Source organism: Pungitius pungitius, chromosome 19 (assembly GCF_949316345.1).
Source record: "Pungitius pungitius chromosome 19, fPunPun2.1, whole genome shotgun sequence".
Lineage (NCBI taxonomy): Eukaryota > Metazoa > Chordata > Actinopteri > Perciformes > Gasterosteidae > Pungitius > Pungitius pungitius.
Window position 1 is genome coordinate 3990060 of NC_084918.1, and position 11856 is coordinate 4001915.

The 11856-nt window shown below is 46.4% G+C and overlaps 2 protein-coding genes across 4 annotated transcripts; one reads left to right on the forward strand and one right to left on the reverse strand.

The window, feature by feature from the left end:
- The first annotated feature begins 489 nt into the window (after positions 1 to 489).
- On the forward strand, positions 490 to 6564 carry enosf1 (enolase superfamily member 1). Of its 3 annotated transcripts, none has more exons than XM_037455813.2 (15): positions 490 to 691; positions 789 to 891; positions 1770 to 1885; positions 2448 to 2534; positions 2634 to 2660; positions 2768 to 2840; positions 2936 to 2974; positions 3065 to 3147; positions 3230 to 3352; positions 3453 to 3587; positions 3752 to 3793; positions 3875 to 4004; positions 4081 to 4180; positions 4277 to 4358; positions 6431 to 6564. In XM_037455813.2, exons 1-15 carry the CDS (start codon positions 611 to 613, stop codon positions 6524 to 6526), a joined length of 1317 nt encoding a protein of 438 aa, XP_037311710.2. In that variant the 5' UTR covers positions 490 to 610; the 3' UTR covers positions 6527 to 6564. The 3 variants fall into 3 exon arrangements, with proteins under 3 accessions (XP_037311710.2, XP_037311709.2, XP_037311711.2); XM_037455812.2 differs by lacking the exon at positions 6431 to 6564 and adding an exon at positions 4498 to 4746 and having other exon boundaries at positions 491 to 691; XM_037455814.2 differs by lacking the exons at positions 490 to 691; positions 789 to 891; positions 6431 to 6564 and adding exons at positions 912 to 1040; positions 4498 to 4746.
- tyms (thymidylate synthetase) lies at positions 4744 to 8407 on the reverse strand. Its single transcript, XM_037455815.2, has 7 exons — positions 6504 to 8407; positions 6215 to 6288; positions 5867 to 6041; positions 5445 to 5546; positions 5178 to 5353; positions 5007 to 5078; positions 4744 to 4932 (listed from the first exon to the last, which is right to left on the reverse strand). The coding sequence occupies exons 1-7, from the start codon at positions 6730 to 6732 to the stop codon at positions 4795 to 4797; spliced, it is 966 nt and encodes a 321-aa protein (XP_037311712.2). The 5' UTR covers positions 6733 to 8407; the 3' UTR covers positions 4744 to 4794.
- Positions 8408 to 11856: the final 3449 nt, after the last annotated feature.

Here is an 11856-nt window from a genome sequence, read left to right on the forward strand (position 1 = left end):
AAGCCAGATTGACACTTGGAGAACACAAGATGATTTTAAGAGCTCTTTCTAGAAGTGGAGAAAACATGAACAAAGCCCCCCAATAAATGGGAAACAATCATTTTATCGTCTACAGTGTGACCGACTGAAGCACTCCGGGCTCTTTCATGTTCATGCATCTAAAGTGGCTCTGCAGAAACTATTTGTATCTCATAGTGACAGGTTTTTTTACAGGGATGTTTTCCTTTTACTTATTGGGGCGGTATTGTGATGAGAGGAACACTAATTGATGATTGAGCTTGTAAAGAAGGGCTTTTGTATATTTAAAAAAATGCTCATTTTCTAAGATTATCCCCCCCAAAAAAATTAAAAGATTGCAAAATATATTTGGGAGAGAGGTAATGGTTGCAATTTGTACAATAAAGACGTGATTTTACAAATTCTAGTTCATTTATTTTTCACACCCGAAACGTTTGTATTTACCTTTGTTTTAAATGGATCAGTTTTCAACCAATGACACAGCGAGGTGGGCGGGACCAACCGCCGCAGGTCACGCGCAGCAGGAAGTCCTCCGCAAGCAGAGACCAAAAAAACCCAACAACATCAACAACAACAGAAGTTCTCTCCCAAAATGCTGCACAAAATCACCGGCGTGACGGTGCGGGATGTGAGATTCCCGACGTCCTTGGAGCAGCACGGCTCCGACGCCATGGTGAGGACGTTTGCTGTTTATTGTGCGCGCGCGCGCGCTCGCGTGCGTGCGTTTCGCTCACGCGTGTTTCCCCCCCCCCCCCCCCCCCCCCGCGCAGCACACAGACCCCGACTACTCCACCGCGTACGTGGTGATCCACACGGACCGCGGGCTGAAGGGCTTCGGCTTCACGTTCACTCTGGGAAAAGGCACGCAGATCGGTGAGCTTTTTCAACGAGGGAATATGTAGTAGGTGCACAAAAAGTCGGTGCTGCGTTCAGGTGCTGCTGAGAAGCTCGGAACTCCCCCCTTGAGGAAATATCAGGAATTTGACTTGGCGGTTGGTGCGTGACCGCAGATATAAGGAAATGTAAGGAACTTACATGATGAGATATTGTAGGGCATAGGCGTGCATCAGCTAATTATTCATTGTTACAATGGCAATTAAAAGGCTTTAATCAGGTGGATCCTTGAACAGATGCACTGTGTGTAATTTTTTACTTTTTTGTTAAATGAGTGTGGTAAAATTGAAAACAGAAGAAATAACCGAGAGCCCAAAGTTAACCGGCTCGCAATAGATTTCCAAACTGTGAATACAATGTGAGGATTAATCAGGAATCAGGAAACGTTTGTTGCCATAATATGTTAGACATACATGGAACTTGTCTTGGCAGTTGGTGCATGACGGAAGACAGTACAATAATGACAACATAGTGCAGCAATAAGATAAAAATAAAATAAAAGTATAATAAAATATATGTGTTAGTAAGTAAGAGGAGATAATAATAATAATAATTAGAAATAAAGATAAAGTGCACCAGCTAAACAAAGTGAGGTGACAAGTGAAATCAGAAGGTTCTGCTATTCTTCACTCAACCACAACTAAGAATATTGGTTTTCAACTTGCTTAAAATGCATAATTAAACGCTAACTTCATGCACCTAAATAGTTTCCTTTTTTTTGACCCCCCACTGTTCTTTGACATAAAGCCTAAAATATAAGGCTATAATACATTTGAACCATCCACTGCCACCTGGTGGTCAATGCATCCATGAAACGCCCCCTCAGAAGGCTCACTGGTGGTGGTTGTGACCCGCAGTGGTTTGCGCTGTGGAGGCCGTGGCCGCTCTGGTTGTGGGCAAATCCCTGCAGGAGATTGTGAGCGACTTCCGGGGATTCTACCGCCTGCTGACCAGCGACGGCCAGATGAGATGGGTGAGCGCGTCCAATGTAGAATAACCTCTTAGCGTGTCGTTCACTTTATTAAATTGAAGAAGAAAAAAAAAGAGCCAGATAAGCCGGTTTCAATTTAAATTCCTCCTGTCTGTCATCATTGCGAGCTGCTGCTGATGTGATTGAAGGACCCAGAGGGGGACTAATCCTGTTTCTGAAGGTCTCAAAGTCCCGATGAAGACTGATGAACATGAAATGTAATTCGGCGGCATGAAGAAAAGCTCAAGCATTTTTCATAGTGTGGCAAAAAAAAGTCCAGATTTTTATTATTGACAAATAAAAGTAAAAGAGCTTTTCTTGAATCCAGCTTTTCCAAAATGATTGCAGCCAAAAAAAACATGGACTGAAACCAACGATGAATTGTCCCGATTAAGAGCAATGTGCCGGGTTTGTGCTCTTTCACTTTGGCTTTTTTTATCAAATACAATCAAGTGCTTGCAGCTGGAAAACTAAAAGTAGGAATTGGATCTTCACTTTCCATTTGCCCTTAACTTCCCGTGTTCACTTTCCACATCCCGCCCTCTTTTCCCTCGGGCCGAACCAGTTGGGCCCGGAGAAAGGAGTCATCCAGCTGGCCGTGGCTGCAGTCCTGAATGCTGTGTGGGACCTGTGGGCGCGGGCGGAGGGCAAGGTGGGGACTGTTTGCTGAGGGCATTATTAGAAGAGGGGGGGGGGGGGGGGGGCTTGACACTTTATGACCCCCCCGCTGTCGTTTTTTTTCCTCCTGCAGCCGCTGTGGAAGCTGCTCGTTGACATGGTGAGTCCCGGGGGGGGAGGGGGGAGGGACGATGACACGTAGCCAATGTCCCCCCAGCTGGTGGTGTAAAAAAAACATCTTATTCACAATGTCTCGTGTCGATCCAGGACCCGCGGCAGCTCGTCTCCTGCATCGACTTCAGATACATCACCGACGCGCTCACGGAGGAGGAGGCCGTGGGTGAGACTGGTTTTCCGGGTGTTCGGAACGCGTCCTCGCAGCGTAGACTCCTAAACGCTTCTCTCTTTTTTTTTTTTTTGTGTTCCCGTATCCAGACATAATCGCCAAGGCTCAGGAGGGCAAGCGGCAGAGAGGTGAGCGCACGGTACACCTTTCGGGACACTTTGTCCCCGGGCGGCCCGTGTCGCCCTGACTGTCCTGACCTCGCTTCTGTCTCCTCCCAGAGGACCGCATGCTCAAAGAGGGCTATCCCGCCTACACCACCTCCTGCGCGTGGCTCGGATACCCGGACGAGCTGCTGCGACAGGTCTCGGCGCTGTGAAAGGCGCGGCTTCAGGTCGCGACCGGTTTCCCTTTTTTTTTTTTTTTTTAAACCTGTGTTTCTGCAGCTCTGCGCGGACGCACTTAAAAGCGGTTGGACCAGATTCAAGGTGAAAGTCGGCGCCGATCTGGAGGACGACGTGCGCAGGTGCCGCCTCATAAGGGAAATGATCGGGCCTGAGAACACTCTGGTATGGTTGTTATGCCGCGCCCCCTCCCCTCCCCTCCCCTCCCCTCCTTCACCATTGCTGTCCTATTGAGAAGCAAACACGCAGCGGTGTTGTGTTGCAGATGATCGATGCCAACCAGAGGTGGGGCGTGGCCGAGGCCATCAGCTGGGTGTCCCGCCTGGCCGAGTTCAAACCTCTTTGGATCGAGGAGCCGACGTCTCCGGACGACATCCTGGGTCACGCTGCCATCTCCAAGGTGACGAGCGCCCCCGAAGACCTCCCTCCCCCCCCGCCCGGCTGTTTTGTCCACAATAAAGTATTCGGACGTAATGAAATGGGGTTTAGAAGCTGTAACAATAGCAGTAAACAGAATGGAATAAAACATTAATGAAAGAGGTTTGACCTTTGCCCTCGTCGCAGGCTCTGGCTCCGCTCGGCATCGGCGTGGCGACGGGAGAGCAGGTCAGTGCTCACGTTTGATCCGGCGTACGAGCCGACGTGTCTTTTTTTTTTTGTTTGTCGGGTGACCGTTTCCCTCTCCAGTGTCACAACAGGGTGATGTTCAAGCAGTTCCTCCAGGCCTCGGCGCTGCAGTTCGTGCAGATCGACGGCTGTCGGGTCGGCAGCGTCAACGAGAACCTGGCTGTGCTGCTGATGGCCCACAAGTTCCGGGGTAATGAACCACGTGTCTTAAATGACCGTAGCGGACGTGCCCGGTTGAGAGGCGTGACGTCTGTATTTCCTCTTAGTGCCCGTCTGTCCTCATGCCGGAGGAATCGGCCTCTGTGAGCTCGTCCAGCACCTGATTCTGTTCGACTACATCTCCGTGTCCGGGAGTCTCAGCAACCGGTGAGAGCAGGTTTCGGGGGGGGGGGTTTCGTCTCGTCTCGTCGCCTGTTGAGAGCTCTCGACTGAATGTGCTTTTTTTTTTGTTGTTCTTGCCAGAATGTGTGAATATGTGGATCACCTGCACGAACACTTCACCAGCCCCGTGGTGATCCGAGACGCCCACTACATGCCTCCCAAGGTGAGATGGCGATTTAGAACGTGAATATATCTACATCACCACAACGTTTCCTTATTCCTAGTTCATTGGTTATATTGTGTATTATGTGCAAAGTCACTTTAGGTGTTAAAAGTGCAATATTTTCCTCAAACGTTCTCAGGATCCGGGCTTCTCCTGCGAGATGCTGGAGTCCTCAGTGCAGAGACACCAGTACCCCGAAGGAGAAGTGTGGAAGCTGAATCCGGACCTTTTGTGAAGCTGCTTTGAGTCAATGATTCAGTGCAAATCACTCATGTTAATTCTTTATTTACAATTCGGATATTACTAACTGAAAATAAATCAAACTAACTGGCAATTTTGCACTTTTCTGTAAAAGTCAAAAAGACAATTAAATAAAATTCTGATTTACTGAACTTGTAAAATGTTCTTTCTTGTGTAACACATTGTACACTAATCTCTACACGGCCATCTGCATCTTAATGGCCGGATGAGGGTTGTAGTCGCAGATCTCAAAGTCCTCTGCCCGGAAATCATCGATGCTCTCCACTTTCCTCAGGATCTTCAGCTTGGGGAAGGGGCGGATCTCCCTCTGGAGCTGCAAATTTAGACGGAAGAGCGAGTCAGACACCGAGGGAGGGGGGAACGGGAAGCCACCTTAACCTGACCCACCTGTATTTTGAGAGGTTCCGTGTGGTTGACGTAGATGTGAGCGTCTCCCAGCGTGTGAACGAAGTCGCCCGGCTGCAGAAGGAAGTTAAAAATGTTTTTTTTTTTTAAATGTGAGCATCGAGCAACTTTATTATTTTTTTTTCTTCCCCCGAGCGAAGGGCTCCCCCCCACCTTGAGTCCCGTGATGTGTGCGATCATGTAGGTGAGGAGCGCGTAGCTGGCGACGTTGAAGGGCACCCCGAGGCCCATGTCGCCCGAGCGCTGGTACAGCTGACACGACAGCTCGCCGTCGCACACGTAGAACTGACACAAGGCGTGGCAGGGGGGCAGCGCCATGAGGGGCAGGTCTGCAGCGACGACATTTTTCAAATAAAAAAACAAAACAAGCCAAAACAAACCAATGCATGAAGCAGTTTAGGAGTATTTCAGATGTGGCACCTTTGGGGTTCCAGGCACACATGATGATCCGCCGGTCCTCCGGGTTCTTTTTGATGGTGTCGATGACGTTCTGCAGCTGGTCAACGCCTTGTCCCGTGTAATCTGGTGAGGGATTTGATGAAAGGGGGAGGGGCGGTCATTCAATATGCTAAAGCTGCATTTGAGCAATTTGATTTAAAATAGGATTTAAATCATGTCTAGTGCACTTTTAAAAAGTGCAATACCCAATATTGATCTAGCCAATGTCCTCCAATAGTGTGAATAACTGTCTGTGTGTCGAAAGGACTTTGATCAGACAACAAAGCTCAGGTTTTGGTCGCTGTTGCTCAAACTGTTCCACCTCCCCACAAAATACAATAAAACGAAAAGCCTTGAAAAAAGAAAAAGAACCACAACATGAAGACAACTGTGTGTAGCAGCACCTGCGTGCATGTCTGTGTACTGGGCCCCAAAGTGCCTCCACTGGAAGCCATACACGGGCCCCAGGTCGCCCTCCTCCCTCTCGGAGAACCCGAGGTTGTCCAGGAAGCCTCGCGACCCGTTGGCCTCCCAAATCTTCACCCCCTTCTCAGAGAGCTCCTTGGCGTTCGTCGACCCCTGAGACCACACAAACGGACAGAAGGTCAGGGCTTGAGATCCTGGAGGAACCAATCAATGAGGAATCTAAAATCCAAAGCGCTCGAACCCTGAACTATCTGCATGGCAGCAAAGCACTTCTTTTTGTTGAATGATTTGGGTGAATTGTAAAGAAATTGGGGATTAACTCTCACCTTAATAAACCACAGCAGTTCTTCTAGGATGCCTTTCCAAAACACGCGCTTGGTCGTCAGCAAAGGGAACTGGTCTACAAAATAAAACCGGAAGTTATTGAATATTCTTGAGTACATCATTCATTACAGAAGTTTCCTTCTAGTAGTGGCTACTGTATTTAATTACTTGAAATCACACTTTTTTTTATCATTTAAACGCCTCTCTTTATTTTGCAGGGTGCTTTTCGACTGGTTGTGCAGGACGCTGCACGTCCAGGGAGGACTTGCAAACGGTCGGTACCGGACGAACCTCTCAGACTGTATCTGGCCTGAGCCCCGAACACGGAGAGGACTCCGGTGCCGGTTCGGTCTCCCTTCCTGCGGCCCTGCTGCATGATGAGCTCGATCTGGTCCAGGTACCCGCGCTCATCGCAGAAGACACCAAAGTTCTTCTTCTTCTCCTTCTCCTCCTCTGCAGACTTCACCTCCTCTGCAGACTTCTCCTCCTCTGCTGCGTGTATTTCCGACGTGGCGGGCATTGTGGTGGAAGAAAGGAGTCTTATAGCCGGTAGAGAGACGTGTGTCAATTTGTTTGTGTTTTTTCCCTTTTTCGCGGGTAAATGCGAAAGCTTCTTCTTCTTCGTCTTCTTCTTCTTCTTCTTCTTCTTCTTCTGATTTTCGATTGGCGGTTGGCAACCAATTTTTGGAGCATTACCTCCACCCTGAGGAAAATCTCGAACAATGTATGGAAGGTCATTAGTGCCGCTTTGAAAAAAATAAAAGCTCCTTAAAAGTTGTTAAACGATAAACTATGTCATAATTATTACCAATTCATTATGATATGCTATATCAATATTATGAGTTTATCATTATAATGACTTTAAAGGAGTGGTTTTGATGGGCTTCCATAAACAGGGACCATAAAAGATTGTTAACATTACTTGCAGCATGTTTGCCTAAAGTAAATCAGGAAAAAATAATAAAACTATACTTACTGACCAATAAAACAGGCATGAAAGTAACGCCATTTATTTTTTAATTTAATCTACATTGTACACAACGAGTAAAATGGGGACACGGTAAACCTTAAAAATTCAAACTCCTTTGAAATATGAAATTACATGCATTTATAACAATTTAATTATTTAGTATAAAAAGTGTTCTTGTGACAAAAAAGATGGTAGTGCAGAAATAACAATAACAAATGTTTTTTGAAGCCCAATACCAGCAAGTCAGGAGCTTAAATGTGTATTTATGCTGCATTCCACACGGGACCATTTGCCGTTTTAACACAAGATCAATGCAGGATTCAATTCATGATTGTTTTTTTTACTCACCTCATCATTTTGGATTATAACACATCAAACCGTTTGCATTGTGGGTCTTAGAAGAAGAAACGTTTGAACAAATGCACAGGGATTTGTCATGGTGTCAGGTCGGCGGTTTCCAATTATCACATTTAATTAAAGCTATTAAAGCTCTACCAGGTGAAACAAACTAGGCCACAGCGCCGCCTGGAACGAGTCCTCTTATTGGCTGACGGCTGCGTCATCCTGCACCAGTTCTAATCCCAAGAATGTATTCATTCATCACACAACGAGGGTATTTGATGAACTGTTGAACCGTTTATACGTTGACGTTTAATTCAACATTATTAGTGAAAACATCATACTGAACTCTGCAATATAAAAGACTGGGCCAGAATTAGCATCAAAATTGAAAAAAACCTCTTATTAGACATGAAAAAATACTGCTCACTATAAATAACGCTTTCTTTTGAGCAACCTATTTACCTTTCATCAAATGATCTTCACACTTCTCGCACAAACTCTGGAGCTGCCAGCAGTCGGATGCTTGTCTGCGGAGTCCCCTGCACAGATATCTGCTCTGTGACAGAGGTCCTGCACCTTTGCAGATGAACACATGAACACACGTCAGCAGTGGAAGTACATTTATTCCAAACCTGAATCACATCGCTGACTCTTTGCTTCACTTCTCGTGTCGCACTCTTTGCAACAAGGAATCTCCAAAAGAAAAGGACATTGTGTCCTCATTTCAAAGTTTGCCAATAGCTCCAGATTTAAAGGTCTCCAACATGCAAACTGACCAGAGGTAATAAACAGGCCACATCTGGCATGTTCCCACCTGTTCCCATGATGTATCAACAAACGTTGTTCTGGGCGTCAGGTACCTGCGTACCTACACACACACACACACACACACACACACCTTTGTGACATACTGTAATCAACCAGTGTTGGGAGGAAGGAGAACATGTCAGAGGCCTCACTTTCCAGCGCCTCCTCGCTCAGCGGAGGAGGCTCCGCCGCACCGAGCAGGACGTTGGTGATGCAAAGAAGGGGAAGGAGCAGCGTCCTCATCCCGCCTGGAGCTCTGTGCAACGTGCACAGGGGGACTCGCTTCGGTTCGAACGCGCCACAAGGTGGTGTCGGTTCTCCAGCAACTTGATATAGAGGGCATTTAAATGTTCAAACGACACAAACTTCTTCTTCTGATCTAATCGCAGAACAAGGATAGTGACCACACCACACTGGAATTCTATTTATTGTTATGAATTCAAAAGATTATAAGCTCAAATAATTTACTCTCGTATAGGTGGACATTCAGCAGCAGGGTGTCACTCTCATCCCTTGTATTACCCGTCAATGTACATGTATTAATCAACAAAATTAAAATAAATTAGCACTGCCCATGTGAAATATATCACACTATGAATCTTTCCAGTGGCAATGTTCACATTTACAGGCCAAATGTGTTGTATCCCACTTCCTAAAATCAATCTGGATGGAAAATGAATAACGCATTGGATCTCATGAACACCCTCTCCAAGTCCACCGTCACAGAAGGAATCCCTTTGATCGTTAATGCCGAATGCAAAACACATCAGAGAGTCAAGTAGTTTTTAAAAGTATATTTACCTGAACTCCAGAACAAAAGCGTCAGGCTGTTGGAGAGATGAGCGTTTCCTGGAAGGATTGTTCTATTTTTATGGATCTACTCACCAGCACAGATCCTATTAGTGAGCTGGCATGATTAAGCCCCACGCGCAGTCCAAGCACTCGTAACAGAACCGGCGCAATTGTTTGCAGGTGCATTGTGTCTCCTCCGGGGGGGGAATAGGCCCTGAGCTCCCTGCAGAGACCTGGCACACTCTGTCATGCTCAATGCCAATGCAAAAAAAAAAGAGAGGAAAGCACTGGGAGGCGGGAGCGGAGGGGGGGGGGGCTTTAACTTTATATCAAGTGCCATATGCTGTGTGTTTAAACTCCACGGCATCCATCACACTGTGTCAGCACCGCATGGGGAGATTTTGTCCCTCTTTCTGGGCCTCCAGCACCAGCGAGCTTCTGCTGCCGCGCGGCATGCAGTGCGAGATGTTCTCATGTCCAAACCTAAGTGTGGAATTCCTCGTGTGCGTTCCAAGGCGCTCTCTCTCTCTCTCTCTCTCTCTCTCTCTCTCTCTTGATCTGAGCCCGACGCTTAAAAAGGCCTCCAGCCAGCGAATGAGGTCCCGACATCTGAACGAGGACCACGCAGGAGCGATTGGTGCAGGGTACCCGACCCTCAGCTGCTTTTCATCAGAAAGCCACGATCCTTATCTGGGCCCCATTACACCAGCCCGCTGCTGCAATTACAGCCGGCAGTAAAATAACACAGTAAAACAAGTAATTAGTCGCTTTATCATCTCGGGGGCGAGTCTGGAGTCCGAGCTGCGGCGGACCGGGTCAAACTCCAGCGAATACTGAGCCTGTTTGAAGGGTGTTTCACCCCCCCCCCCCCCCCCCCAAAAAAAAAGCAAAACAGATCTGTTATGTTTTATAGCTGGGAGGGTGGGGGAAATCTGTATCTCTTTTTCCTGTAAATCACTCTGAGTGTAAAAAAGATTACCACCAGGGCCACATCAGTGTGACCCCGTGACACTGACCTGCAGACACCAGGGGGGGGGGGGGGGGGGGTCTGCCAAATGCTTTGATGTCTGATGCAGCTGTATTTATTTCAGTCTTTGATCAGTGATCTGCAACTGCAGGCTGGAGAGATTATGGAGACCGTAACTGTCGGAGTTATCAATGCACCTGGAGGAGATGAAGGAAAAGGGCCGCTGGTGGACCTTCGTATTGGGTGATGTTGGGACCATTTTACGCAGCAAAAATAGGCAATTTAAAAGATCTATTTAATCTTACACCATCCATTTTGCATCACAATTAATTGAATTGGTTTTGCCCCGAAAAACATTGAAAGTCAAATAACATTACTGTAGAACACACTGTAAAATGATTGAGATTGAGACCTAAGCTCATTCGTAAGCTTGTCATCAAATTCTTGATTTTGATGACAATATTTGTCTTTGTTTGACAATTTCCATACAGAAAATGTGCCTGCACTAGACCAAGTTAGAATAATATAACTGTAATGGAATATGTCTTGAAAATATGGCGGTACATTACTTGGAATGTGTGGCGATAAATCGAAATAAAATACCCCAAACCACATGGCTAACATATGAGACCACAAAGAGGCCAAATGGCCCTGGAGGAATATCCTGTGAATATCAAAGTGATTTTTCACCCTCAAAAGGAAACGAGACGTGAAAATGTAAAAACAAACAGCGACCGCACTGAAACGTCGCCGCTTCAGTGTCGCTCGACCTCCTCAAAACCTTTGAAATGATCTTTAATGGGTACCAGATTTTAACCCGGGGAGGTGATAACCATCAACCCCCCCCCCCCCCCCCCCCAAGTAACTTAATCTCACATCCGGCTGGATCACTGCGACGCCGCACGAGCTTCGTCCGCACCTCCTCCGACCCTACAGCGGGCCGCTTAGCGGGGGGGCGACGGGGACAGAGACACTGCTGGGACACCAGAAAGAGAACGAAAAAAGACGAAGGCAGAGAGCAAAAGGAAGGTGATGATAATGGAGCGCGCGAGCGCACCGGAAATCGGGCACGGCTTTCAAAATAAGAGTCACGTGAAAGAGCTAAAGCGACAAAATGTTCCGGACAGACTACAGAAACACGTTTATTTATGGCACGTTACTGAGTAATTGTATTTGGGTTTTTTTTAAATATGCTTGGGGCCTGCTATCAGAGGCCCAATGGTGTGTGTTTCTGCTGAGGTGTGTGTCAGGTATCAGTACATACGTACAGACACGACCATTCTGTTCATCACGGTCAACGTGGGTAGTTTGTTCTTAACTTAAAACACAATGTGTTATTATGAAGATTATCTTGGGTTTAAGACCATGTGTTGGCTGGGAGTAGTTGCTAAGCGGCCAGCAGTCCCCCAGGAGAGCACAGCATATAGAGCATTAATTTAGCTAACGTTAGCTAATGCTAATCACTTTCAATGCTTGTGTTTTCTGTACAAATAAAAGTTTTGTTTTTTATTGTTTTTTTAACAAAGTTTACAATAGGGAGCTTTGAATTTAGTGATCAATGGCTAATCTTTTTCTAAACTTTTACTAAACTTGCAGTTACACAGTAAATTTAAGATATCACATCACTCCTTAAAGTGTGTGTGCTTAAAGGCATCCAGATACAAGCAAAACATTCTAAATTTAATTTGAATTAAAATGTTTTGAAAGAAAAAAATCCTTTTAATTCAATGTTTTACCCAACAAAAACAAAAACACAAAAAAACACA